The following is a 14,400-nucleotide window of genomic DNA, read 5'->3' as shown; positions in this document are numbered from 1 at the left end:
AGAAATTGGAGATCGAGTTTGTTAAATCCTATTTGCTATGGTTTGGAAATGGTTCTCAGAAGATAGACCTTTGGGCCAGGATATCAACTAGAGGAATCCTGTTTCATACTCCAACATCTTACTCAACTACATTAAGCAATGATGCAGAGATATACAGATTTGAATTCCAGTATTTTCAGTTGTTTTTGTAATATGTCTGGGTCCCCATGCCCTGAAAGGGCATGGGCACCCAGACATGGCACAACAGATTAAAAAGTGGGAAATTTGCCACTGTTTAACCTACATGAACTAAACAACTTCTCTGTCTGATTATTTTCACTGTGTTGATATATTTTTTTACTTAGTCATTGGGATGTTCGTTAATAATAGCTCAGATTTATATAATATTTTATGGTCTAGTGATTTGGCCTCAGATACTTACTAGCTGTCTGACCCTGGGCAAATCACTTAACCTCTGTGTGCCTCAGATTCCTCAACTGGAAAATGGGGATAATAATAGCACCTGCCTCTCAGGGCTGTTGTGAGGTTCAAAAGAGATACTATTTATCAGGTGCTTTGTAGAGTGCTGCTGCATAGTAGGTACTTAATAACTGCTTGTTCCTTCCCTCCCTATTTCCTCACAATCATTAAAAGGTCAGGAGTGAACATATCATTTTGATTTTACAGTCGAGGAGATTGGCTCAGAGTTGAAATGACTTTCCTAAGATAAAAAATAATAATATCTAGCATTTATATCACACTTGAAGTTTAAAAAAATATTATTTATAAATATTTTACACACACTTCATTTGGTCTTCACAACAACCCTGGGAGGAAGGTTCTATTCCCCATTTTACAGAAGAAGAAACTGAGGCAGATGGAGATTAAAATGATTGCCCATAGCCAAAGAAGTATGTGTCTGAGGGAGGATTTGAACCTGAGATCCAGTCCTCTCTGCACTGTGATTCTATCAGTCTTCACTTAACCCCAGAGCTTGGCATAGCACAAATAAACAGATGTTAGATGGATGGATAGATGATAGATAGATAGATAGATAGATAGATAGATAGATAGATAGATAGATAGATAGATAGATAGATACATACATACATACATACATACATACATACATGCATGCATACATATATGCATGCATAATTACATGGATACATAGACAAAGAAATATAAATAAAATGCTTTTCCATTAATTTAAATTCTCTTAATCTTATTCAATTATTCATTCATTCATTCACCACTGCTGCCTCTTAGTAAGAAATGCTGTTTACAAAGCATTTTATTATACTTGACTCTAACAGACTTTATTACACCCGAACCTCACAGCCTTGTAAGGTAGGTTATGTAGATATTAGTATTCCCATTTTACAGATAATAACACTGAAGCACAGAGAGGTAAAGGGATTTGCTCATGGTTGCCCAGATTGCAAATGAGAAAACTAGGATTCAAATTCAGGTATTCCAACTCCTACCCTTTCCAATATCACATCATGAAGACTGTAAAATGTTTCAGGTTACTTGGGTTTTTTCGCCCCTCATTTTTGGTGTTGCAAATATGCTCCCATTTTTAAATGTTAGTTTTTTCAGACCATTACAATTCCCTCAGGCTCAAAGGAACAAAATGATTTAATCCTTTTGGTCATTGAAAACAACCTTTTCCTCTGTTACAACTTCTGTTGTTATCAACATCATCAACAACAACAATAATTGACTCTAGGAGCAAATATTCGTTTTCACCTATGTCCCAGAGAATGGTGTGTGTGTGTGTATTTGTCTGTGTTTCTGTGTTGTCTACTTTCTTTTCCTAGCCTGTCTGCTTTTCTCATCAGGCCATTGACACCAGACTGTTAGCTATCATCTTATCTTTTTAATCTAGACCATATGGTAACACTTTAAATTAAGGTAGCATGTATACATGTTAATCCTAATAGATGTGACTGAGTTTGTCCTCAGACTGTCTGGCACCAAGTCTCGCTAGTGTTAAATCATGTGACTCAAGCAGAGACTTTTATTGGAGCCCACTAGGACAATCTGGGCTACAATCAACTTCCTGACTAGCATTAAAACTTCGCATGTTTCAGCACAAGCAATTTTAGAGAAGTGAGTAGTAATTACACTTGACCTTAAAATTTTCAGGTTCAAAGGAAACACAGCTTCCATTTTCCAATGATTGTGCACCACTACACGCTAAGTCTTTAGAATCTATAAACTGCTCTCATCATTGGGTTAGACAGGTGTGTACTTTGCCTACATAGACCCCAGGAAAGGTCAGCATTTGTGGTTCTCTGATTCATTTGCAAGAACGGAACTTTCCTGATACATTTTTAAAATCTGTAGCAATGATTGACTAATAAGCCTCTTTGCATTAAAATTTTAAAGAATAAATCTTATAAAGTGCTAAGTCAACAAAGGCTAAATCTATAGAAAAAGTATGTGGGCTTGGAATTTTTAATTGCTGGAAGGTCTAAAAACAACTCAAGCTTTTGTATAGATTATAGGATTATAGATTTGCAATTGGAAAGGGACTTCAGAGATTATCTACCTAAGCCCAAACCCTCATTCCATAGATAAGCAAACTGAGGTCCAATGAAGTTAAATATTTGGACCAACTACACACCAAATACAAGTTTGACAGAACCAAGACTCAGTTTCCTCATTTATAAAAATGAGAGTGTTGGACCAGATGACTGTTGGAGTCCCTTCTAATTTGAGAGCTCTCATTCTATGATCCTGTGATTCAAAAATCCAGCTTTTCTGACCTACAATGCAGCCTGCCTAGAATGGAGGAGAAGCAGGTGATTCTTATGCTGTTAAAATATGGAAGCAAATTGTCAGGAATGGTCTGGGGTTGTTTTTCTGGTAATGGACCTCTTGGATTATAATTGCCATGGCTCAGTCAAGCTATCAGTTTACAAAGTTTATGAAGCAAATTCCTAGTGCAATAGATAGAGAATATCAGCTTTGTCAGTATGAGAATATTTTCTTGGAGCATGTGTGGTGTCACTGTAAAGTAAATCAGCTATAATTGGTATTTATAATTCAGTATTGTTTTTCAGTTTTATCTGACTTTTCATGATCCCATGGCCCATTACATGCCAGTACTGGCCATGGAGTTTTCTCAGCAAAGCTACTCCAATGGTTTGCCATTTCCTTCTCTAGCAGATTAAAGCAAACAGAGGTTAATTGAGTTTGTGTAGTAGGATCCCACAGCTAAGTGTCTGAGGCCACGTTTGAACTCAGGTCTTCCTGACTCCAGGCCTAGCCCTCTATCCACTAAGCTACCTAGCTGCATTCAACTCAGTGTCCCTTAGGTAAAATGATTACTGACTTAGATTCATGGCCTAGAGTCAAAGCACCAGATGGCATTTGACTTTTAAATAGTGGAGAAATTTCCATTCTAAAAATTCACTGTTAATGCACTATGATTTAGGAAGTCCATGTTTTTAGTCAACAGGTTGCATCAAAATGATGTCCAAATAATCTCATAATGATGCTTATCTAGACATGTCTGTAATTGCCCTTCACACATTGATATAGGCCATGGCTTGGGGAAAACACTAGATCTAGAGTCAGTTAGACCTGGGTTCACACTCTGTTCTGAAATAGCAGCTCTATGACCTTAGGAAATTAACTTCCTCTTTGTGATCCTCAATTTCTTCATCTATAAGATGACGGTTACAATTCTTGTACTTTCTATCTCAGAGGCTTGCTACTGGGAAGCTCAAAGTTCTGTAGAAACGGAAATTATGAAACTGATTAAAGTCAGGGATCATATGATTTATTGGAAAGGCATTAACATCCTCCCTTGAGGTTCTAAATGCATGAATCCATTTCATTGTGTTGGAAGTAAGTGATGTTATTATTTAAATACTTTCAATTATTTTAATAATAAAATCGTTTTCATAAAACATCTTGTCAACTCAGTTTTGTTCTCCATCTTCTCCCCAACTCTTAGTGGATAGTTTTTACCTTTGTGATACAATTGAAGCAATATATGATTCAATTAAGCAACCACTTATCATGCCCTTATTATGTGTAAGGCACTGGGATAAAAAGATTTTTAAAAATGATGTACTCCTTAGGCAAGTTCTCTGAAAGAACTTCAAATTCACTTCAACATTTTTTATTCTTACATATAGACTCAGAGAAATAAAAGTGTAGTTTAAATAAGAGTAAGAGGCTCTGACCTGGAGTCAAGACCTATCCTTTGAATAAAATGTGAGTTTAAGTGCATGGTCATTACAGTAAGATGATAGGAATAAAGTGGTTGTGGAATCACAGGATATTAGGGGTCATCTAGTCCAACCAATACCTGAGTAAGAAACCTTTGTACAGGGGCAGCTAGGTGGCGCAGTGGATAAAAGCACCAGTCCTGGATTCAGGAGGACCTGAGTTCAAATTCAGCCTCAGACACTTGAAACTTACTAGCTGTGTGACCCTGGGCAAGTCTCTTAACCACAATTGCCTCACAAAAAAGAATCCTTTGTACAGAATTTATGAAAGGAAGCTCTCTAGTCTTAAGTTGAAAACTTTAAGCAAGGGAGAACCCATTATGTCCAAGGGCACCCATTCCATCATTGCACAGCTTCAGTACCTGGGGAATTTTTCCTGATGTCCAGCTTGTTGGCCTTTTTGCAACTTCTTCCCATTACTCCTGGTTCTGTCCTTTAGAGAAGAACAAGTCTGATCCCTCCTCCACAGATTAGTTGTTTAAATATTTAAAGACACAATAGCTGTATGACCCTGGGCAAGTCACTTAACCCTCATTGCCCTGACCTCCCCCCAATTACTTAAAGATAGCTATCATTTTCTTCCATAGGCTTCTATTCTCCAAGCTAATTATCCCCAGGTCTTTCCATTGATGCTTTTATGGTATGAACTTGAAACCCTGTTTAATTTCAGGAGGAATGATAAATCTTAGTAACTTCTGTCAGGGGCAGCTAGGTGGCACAGTGGCTAGAGCACTGGCCCTGAAGTTGGAAGGCTCTGAGTTCAAATCTCACCTCAGACACTTATTAGCTGTGTGACCGTTGGCAAGTCACTTAACCCCAATTGCCTTAAATATGCAGGGTCATCTCCAGTTGTCCTGACATTTATCTTGCCCCTGGTCCCAGACGGCTCTGGAGAAGAAAGTGAGGTTGGTGACCTTTCACATCAATCCCTCACTTAAATTCAGTTCTCTGCAAGTCATGACATCACCCCAATGTCATGATCCTCTTTGAGAACAACAGATTCTGTCATATAAAAGTAGTATTTATGCTTGTATAACATAGACACCCTGGTACCCACTGCTAGGTATGTTACATTTCATTCATCCTCCATGGTTCTCTGTTAAGGGCATCCATCAATGGGAATATAGGCTCTCTGAAAATGGCTCCAGACACCACCAGCTCTGTTCCCTCAATTGTAGTGAGTGAACTCCTAAGTTCTAGTCCCATTAACATTAAAAATCATAAGCTTTTACATAGGAATATTTCCTAAACAGGGTATCATCACAAATATACACACTCCCCCAACAAGTGGGAGACATAATTGCCCCACACTCTTTGCACCACTTTAGCCTCTAGGGAGAGAAAGAGAATTAGGTTCATAGCTTAGTTTGGTTTATATAGAGCACAATCCAAGTTCCTAGTTAAAAACTCTCCTCAGGCTTGTGTCCCAGGGACCTTGGCTTCTATGCTGAATTGGCTATACCATCCTGCCTATAATCTTGGTTCCAAGGTTATCATCATAGTTCAGATTCCTGAATCCAGTAGAGATTATTGTTGGCATGTGAAACTAAGAAAGACAAATGAAATAGAACAGAAACAACACTCCTAGGCCCATGTCTCGAAGGCCAGGTTAAAAAGGGAGAAGAAGAAGATGAAATCCTTCCTCTCCCACTGATTTAGTTCATGATGCTTATCTTATGGGTAAATTGTGATCTTTACCCTCTGGAAAGAACACGAAAGAACACCAGAGAGTGATGGAAAAAGAGAGGAACCAGCTTGATCTCAATCATTTTAAAGATGTCGGCAGCTTATCAAAGGAGACTGCTATACCCGTCAATGTGGTAAGGTCTATAGAGGCCTCCATGTTAGACAATCTGGACATGCTCAAAGACCTCTTTGGATACCTATGTGTTTGGACATCTGAGTATGCCTAGATAAGTCTGAGTTACATATTATATAATGATTTACTTTATACTTGTATTTAATAGCCATAATAAGTATAATATAAATATAAAGATTTGTAAAGTCACTGGGGGAGTTTTATGTCTGGGCTATCTAATAGTTCACCTATGTGTTTCTTTTTTTTTTTTTTTTTAGTGAGGCAATTGGGGTTAAGTGACTTGCCCAGGGTCACACAGCCAGTAAGTGTTAAGTGTCTGAGGCCAGATTTGAACTCAGGTCCTCCTGACTCCAGGGCCGGTGCTCTATCCACTGTGCCACCTAGCTGCCCCCACCTATGTGTTTCTAGTGCATATCTGTATTAGCAGAGTAAACTTATGGGGGGGGGAAGAAAAGAAGAAAAGAAAATATAGATATCTCTGTGTTTACTCTCTCTATATGTATGTATAAAGGTAAATGTATATATATATATATATATATATATATATATATATATGTGTGTGTGTGTGTGTGTGTGTGTGTGTGTGTGTGTGTGTGTATAGATAGATAAAAGATAGCCCTGAATTTTTTTCTAGGGGCAGGGATGTCAATTAATCAACAGATGATGATAACCAATCTCTAGATGCTTAATGAGAATAAATGAATAAATCCAAATATTTTTTTCTGAAGCCTTGTCCCCCAAACCTTAAAATCCACTCTGTCTTTATGACCCTCAACTTCTGGAAGAACAAGGAATAATGAAATTCTTTGAATGTTTATAATTCTCTAGATATTTGGCATTGTATTGGCCTTAGCACCAAATGTTTCATCATGGAATTAGTGTATAATCATTCATTTGTACAATAAGGGCTCCTAATTACTTTAAATCAAAGCAGACAAGTTGGCCACAAATTGCCTCAGATGGTCGCTTTGCACTTAGACACTCTTGGGGAAAAGTTTGTTTCTTGGAGTGGTTTTAATGCCCAAATTTTGCCTTGGCCAGAGAGTCTCAATTGTCTCAACTTTCTTTCAGAAACATTCCCCTCTGTAACCACATTTTGCTGACACCTGATTGGCTACTTTTTTCCTTAAACAATTTGATTCGAAATGTGGTTTTTAATACCACTCTGCTTATGCCCAGAAAAGTATTTTGGACATTTCTCTACTATCTCTTCCCCCTGCCCCCCATCAGAAGTCCTCTAACTCTTTCTATCTACTGCTATTCTATGTGTCTGCTTCTCCTAGAAACAAATATAGGGTCTTCTAAGACTAGATGGGCAAGTTTAGAGAAGGGAAGCAAAATGAGAATCTAATGATAATACTAATAATAATGGTAACAACAATGAAAATAATAACAACTAGTATTTATCTAGTTCTTTACATGTATTATTTCATTTTATCCTCCTATGAACCCTCTGAGGTAGGTGCTATCATTTTCCAGATTTTGCAGATAAATAATCAAGACAGAAAAAGATTAAGTGACTTTACCACAGTCATATTTGTTTCAGGCTGGATTTGAACTCAAGTTTTCATGATTCCAACTCTACTTCTTCACTGTACCACCTAGCTGCCTCAAAGTAATAAAGTGATTAAATGAAGTATAAATGAGGATTAAATACCTCAGGGAATCATAGAACAAATTTCAGCATTGGAAGGGATTTCAGCAGCTGTTTTGTCCAAACTAATTTCTGAAATGGGATCTCTACTGTACTATACTTGACAAGTAGTTACAGTTCCTTTTCTTGATGACCTTCAATGAGGGGCAATTCAACAACTCTGGAGAGAGTACATTACTTTTTTGAATAGGTCTAATTGTTAGAAAATGATAGATATTTTCTCTTGTACTTATATTAACAGATTAGCCAGCTTCTCAAGGCACCTCTCATGCTGTTGCTGAGGGGAAGGAGGCCATCCTTAGAAATCCCCTCTGGCAATTGAGAAAATTTTATACTTGCCTGGCCTTGAACAAACTAAGTTATTGCTTCAGAGTATCTCAGCAAATAAGTTTTTGGCAGTCTACCATGAAATATTGCCAATGATAAGAACAATTCCCCTTTTTTCCCTTTCATCCCCCTTCTCCAGCTCAGCCCCAGTATTGCATGGTAGAAGTGTTACACGAAAAGGTGGCAGATTGTTGCTCCACTTTAATAGCCAGGAACTCTCTGAAAAGATGACAGGAATTCATCTTCAAGTGTTTCCCTGACAATTGCTCCATGACCTTTACAGAGTGATTTGAGACTTGCAGTTTTAGGGTTTATCACTATCTAGATGTCACACAGTATGGATGCCGCCAACACTTAGCTCAACACTTACTACAGTATTATGTTCAATGAGTTATTCCTTACAATTAAGCATTCTTTATTTGAAAGGTCATTTAAAAACATAAGTTGCTTTCTTTCTGTATATAAAACAGCTGATGCAGTATGAGTATGAAAAGTTGAGGTTCTGTTTCTAATACACTGCTCAAAATATATAAATAATTTTTAGCCTATTAAGTTAAATCAAAGTTAGCAAATGTTGAAAATTTTGAAGGAAATGGTAACTAGCTATGTTATCTTAGCTAAGTCAATGGATTAAAAGCCAGAAGAGATGGTAGACACCATCTAGTCTAACCCCAATCATTTAATAGATGAGAAAACTGGTCCTAAAACATATAGCTTATAAGGATCTGGAAGTCAGGTCATCTTGTCTTCAAGGCCAATATTTTATCCACCATGCCACTTAGTTACCTCCACTATTAGGTAGCAGAGGTGAGATTAGAACTTGTGTCCTTTGACCCTAAATCAATATGTCAGTCACTTATATTCTCTGAGCCCTAGTGTACTGATTGGTAAAGTGGATTTGGACTATTTCAGTTATTAACCTTTTTTGGGGTGTTGTTTGTGTCAGAGCCTCTTCTAGAATATATTTCTTTTAAAAATATTAAACACTTTTACATATAGTTTTGAGTTCCAATTTTTATCCTTTCTTCCCTACCTCCCTTCCCCTTTCTCTGCAATCAGACATGGGTTATACATGTACGATTATGTAAAACATTAACATATTAGTCATTTTTACAAGAAAACATCAATAAAAGAAGGAAAATGAAAAATAGCATGCTTTAGTCTGTGCTTTATCAATAACAGTTCTTTCTTTGGAGGTGGATACTATGTTTCATCAATAGTCCTTTGGGATTGTCTTGGATCATTACATTGTTGAGAATAGTTGTCATTTGGGCAGCTGGATGGTACAGTGGACAAAGCAACAGCCCTGGATTCAGGAGGACCTGTGTTCAAATCTGAACTCAGAAACTTGACACTTAATAGCTATGTGACCCCGGACAAGTCAGGTAATCCTCATTGCCCTGAAAAAAAAAAGTATAGTTGTCATTCACAGCTCTTCATCAAACAATATTGCCATCTCTGTGCATAGCATTCTCTTGGTTCTGCTCACTTCACTATATAACAGTTCATATAACTCTATCTAGGCTGTTCTGAAATCATCCTGCTTGTCATTTCTTATAGCATAATAATATCTATCGCCATCATATACCACAGTTTGTTTAGCCATTCCCTAATTGATGGGCATTCCTATGATTTCCAATTTTTAGCCACCTCAAAAAGGTCTTTTTGGGAACAGCTAGGTGGCACAGTGGATAAAGCACCAGTCCTGGATTCAGGAGGACCTGAGTTCAAATCCAGCCTCAGACACTTGACACTTACTAGCTATGTGACCCTGGGCAAGTTACTTAACCCTCGTTGCCCCTCGCAAAAAAAAAAATAGCTCTTTTTCTCTTTTTGGGGATATCTTTGGGATATAAACCTAGCAGTGTTTAGAATATATTTAACGAATTTGGGGCTTCTGGGGTGTTGTGGGAAGACCAATCTCTCTGGTGTGAGGGCTGCCAAGCCCTTTCTCATGGCTCTTCTTCAATTTTGGTATTCACCTGCCTCTCAACTCTCACCTGTAGCTCCAAGGAGCTACAGATGGGCTAAACCAGGTTGAGGGTAATAGACAGGTGCTTAGCAAAGTGTCTACCTCAAGCATGTGAAGACTTCCCTGGTGGAAGAGGGATATGTGGACAATTTGTTGCAACAAGCCATGAAAGCAGAGTAATCAGGAACTATAGGGCACTTCAAGCTTGGTCAGACATTGAAGATGCCAAGGTCACCCACTTCCTTCCAAGCCATTGCCAGCTGTCTTGACTTTTGTCTTACCACTGGACTCCAATGATTCTGGAAGAGAAAGTGAGGCCGATGACTACACAATTCTGCCTTACTTACATACAATTTATTTGTGAGTCAAAAGACATCACCCATACCATTTTAGCATCTTTGCTTACCTCCAAGTCCTGTGGTGCTGGCCAAGTGATGAAGTAGCAGGTGCAAATACTGGGGAACTATAGTCACAGCAATGTTCACAGGTGGCCTAGACCAAAGGATCATCTTCTTATTAGACTGGAGCAGCATCGGGATGCAACAGTCTCCTGGGTCTTTAAGCAGCCTTTTTAAAGGACCACATTGCTTACATCCTGGCATGAGAAAGTGTGTAGAGAAGATGCCCTAAAATGATCTGCTTTAGTTAACCTAACCTTGGACTGCTTACTAGGGAGCCTTCCCTGTGGTTCAAATACAAAAAATGTACAAAACCTTTTGTGAAGCGAATTCCACCCACCATTGGTATATGGTGCTTCCATTATCCATCTCTATAAAGGAAAGGAAAATAAGTTATCCTATGACAATCACAGGGCTGTCTATCTCTTAGTCAGTGCAGGAAAGATTCTTGCTAATGTCCTCCAGGATTGGTTGATCCTTCACCTAGGACATGATCATCTACCCAAGAACCAATGTGGCATCAGAAAGAGCTGAGGCACGGTCAATATGATGTCTGCTGCCCAACAACTCGTGGAGAAATACCAATAGCAGTATGGAAGTCTGTACATAATGTTGATCAATCTGACCAAGGTCTTTGATATTATTTGTGAGGGCTGGTGGAAGATCATGACAAAAATTGGTTGCCTAGAAATGTTCATCGGTATTGTATGTCAGTTTCACTATTGCTTGCTTGCATGGGTTCTGGATAACGGACAACGTTCTCACACTTTCCCAGTCAACAGTGGAATGGAACAGGGCTGTGTGCTTGCTCCTATACTTTTTAGCATGATGTTTTCAGTGATGTTGTCATACACATTCAATGAGGACAAAAACGACATCAAGGACAGCTACCACATTGATGGTAAGTTATTTAACTTGAAAAAGTTACACGGTAAGACTAAAATGGAGGGAGAGTCAGTGCATGAACTTTTTGCAGATAATTGTGCACTTAATGCAGCCTCTGAGTTTGACATGCAACAGAGTATCTATTTATTTTCTGCCACTTATACTAATTTTGACTTGACAGTTAACACTAAAAAAACAGAGATTCTCTACCAACCAGCACTGCGCCATCCATATATGTAATCATTGGTTACAGTAATCGGAAAAATTTTGAATGCTGTGGATAAGTTCACTTAACTTGGCAATATATTTTCCAGGCATGTCCACATAGATTATGAGGTTGACATATGCATTGCAAGTTTTAGCTCAGTGTTTGGGAGGCTCCCAAGGAAAGTGTGGGAGAGAAGTATTGGTCTACTTAGCAAACTGAAGGTTTACAGAACTATTGTGCTGACCCCAATGTTGTGCCTGTGAAACTGGGACAATCTACCAGCATCATACCAGGAAATTGAATTGCTTACATTTGAATTGTCTTGGGAAGATTCTGAAGATCACCTAGCAAGGTACCAGAGACTGACATTCTTTCTTGAGCTGAATTTTCAAGCATTCAATGTCTACTGCAGAGAACACAACTCCGATGGACTGGCCACATTGTTTGAATGCCAAACATATATTTGCCTAAAAGACTATTTTAATGAGAACTCAATTACACAAGACAACCACTCACACAAAGGTCAGAAGAATCAATACAAGGATACTCTGAAGGTCACTCTAAAGAATTTTGGAATCAATTGGGAGACATGGGAGACACTAACACAAGACCACCAGGTATGGCATGCCTACATGAAAGAAGTTGCTGTGATCTATGAGTAGAGCAGAATTTCAGTATTCAAAAGATATGTGAAATGTGCAAATTTAGAGACATTTCTGTTCCAAATGCTCATGTGGACTATTACTGTTTGACCTATTCGAACCTTCTGAGCTCATATTTTTCTGATCAGCCACAGTTGGACACACCATATCTTGACCCTGACATAGTGATGTCATTTTGGTCCTCTCTGAATGTAAAGGACAACAACTATTAATAAATTCAGAATTAAGAGAAATGTTACATTTCAATTGGAAGTTAATGAAAATGAAGATGTATTTTTTTTTCTCATTTAGGTTCACACTCCTTGTAGGTACATGGATTCTAAGTTAAGAACACTTGGATTTGATCAGCAGGCCTTAAAGTGTAGACCCTAAGATTCTTTCAATCGGTCTTTGGGTCAAAACTTTTTTCATAATAATACTAAAACATTTAATTTGTGATACTATAAATATTGATAGATATAACTCAGATAAACCAAATGTAGTCTTCAATAATTTTTAGGCCTATAAAGGGATCCTGAGACCAAAAAGTTTGAGGATCACTGGCCTAGAGGATTTTTAAGATCCTTTTCAGCTCCACTATTTTATTATTCTAATATTGTTTTCAACTTTCTTAGCTCTTTTGAGCAGTTCAAACTTGCCCTGTATCTACACTGCTGATACTGGGATAATAAATATTTACATTTAAATGGCACCTTAAGGTGTGTTGTTGTTCAGTCATTTCAGTTTTGTCCAACTCTTTGTGACTCCATTAGGATTCTCATGGCAAAGATCCTGGAGCAGTTTATCATACATATCCTTCTCCAGGTTATTTTAAAAATGAGTAACTGAAGCAAGCAGGGCTAAGTGACTTGTCCAAGGTCATATAGCTAGTAAGTGTCTGAGGTCAGATTTGAACTCAGGCTTGGTGCTCTATCCACTGTATCACCTACCTGCCACACTTTAAGATTTAGAAAGCATTTTATAGACATTATCTTATTTGTTCCTCACAACTAAGATGTGTGGTAGGTAGTGCCCAGAATCCCATTTTACAGATAGGAAAAACATAAAGTAAGCAAGTACTAAAGTTTGCTAAAGTTAACAAAGGTCAGGGTGAACTTCAGTTCTTCTTACTCTAAAATTCAACCTCCATTCCTCTGTGCCACATTCCTTTTCCCTTTGGATAAAGTTAATATAATGGTTGATGTATGTGTGGACCATTTATGAATATGAACAATTGAACTCTTATGACTTCAGCTTTGTACTAGACATGTTAAATGTGTCATATTGTTAATTTCTATCTATAATTTTGCAACATCCCATGCTCTGTCTACTGTTATTTCAAAGGGTATTAAAAGAAAAGGACATCTTACTCCAATACATCAAGTATTCAGTACTTTAAGTATCTAATTTCACCAGCCTGGGTACTTTTGTTACAAATACTTATAGAATTCCCCCTAATATTGAATGGTTTGTCTTCAAGAATTGCTATTGATGAATAATTCATATTATAATCCACCTTCCGATAAACCTTTTCAATTCAGCTGGACAATAAAATACCAAAAAGGACCCCAAGCAAAATTAATCTTCACTGGTCATATAAGTATATGGCATGTAGAACCTTTTGAAGCACCATGACATAGAAGACCATGTACTAGACTTGGACCTCAGAAAACTGGAAAACATATGTTCAAATTTTATCATTGACACTAGCTTTATGACCGTGGACAAATTTACAATAATAATACAGAGCTGGAAGGGACCATGGAGGACACCTAGAACAATTCCTGTATTTTATAAATGAGGAGACTAATACCCTTAGGTAAGGTTGTGCTAAAGTCAGCTCAAACAGTCTCTTGTTTGCTACATTTTCAGTGCAAACATTTACCTCTCTCAGAAAAAACTGGAAATCAGCATTTTTTTATTGTCTAGATCAGTGATAGCAAATTCAAATAGAAATGAGGATTAGTATTCCATGCATAAGGAGCTCTGTGGACCCTACGTCGATTTAGTTTTAAAATTTAATTATTTGTGTTATATTGGGTTTTTATTTTGTTAACTATTTCCCAGTTATATTTTAACTTTGTTCAGGTGATACTTGGGAGTGTGATAGATGAGGTCCATTGACCAATCTTGCTGTTGGACACCTCTAGTCTAGATTTAGGAAAGTGATGGAGAAAATATTAATAATTCAGATTAAACTTAAAAGTGCCTTGTGCCTACATTATTGTGGAGAGTTGGTTGTTAAACATTTACCAGCATATTATTGCAAA

The 14,400-nt window shown here is 37.6% G+C and overlaps 1 protein-coding gene across 1 annotated transcript in view; it reads right to left on the bottom strand.

The window, feature by feature from the left end:
- Window positions 1–14,400, bottom strand: part of LOC122753596 (CCR4-NOT transcription complex subunit 9-like) — a 146,769-nt gene that overhangs the window by 103,178 nt on the left and 29,191 nt on the right. Inside the window, 1 exon segment of the mRNA XM_044001107.1 lies at window positions 10,405–10,593. Within this exon segment, the coding sequence (XP_043857042.1) occupies window positions 10,405–10,593 (189 nt within the window).

This window comes from Dromiciops gliroides, chromosome 1 (assembly GCF_019393635.1).
Source record: "Dromiciops gliroides isolate mDroGli1 chromosome 1, mDroGli1.pri, whole genome shotgun sequence".
Taxonomy (NCBI): Eukaryota; Metazoa; Chordata; class Mammalia; order Microbiotheria; family Microbiotheriidae; genus Dromiciops; species Dromiciops gliroides.
Note: the sequence above shows the minus strand (reverse complement) of the source record. Positions and strands in the feature narration are given on the sequence as shown.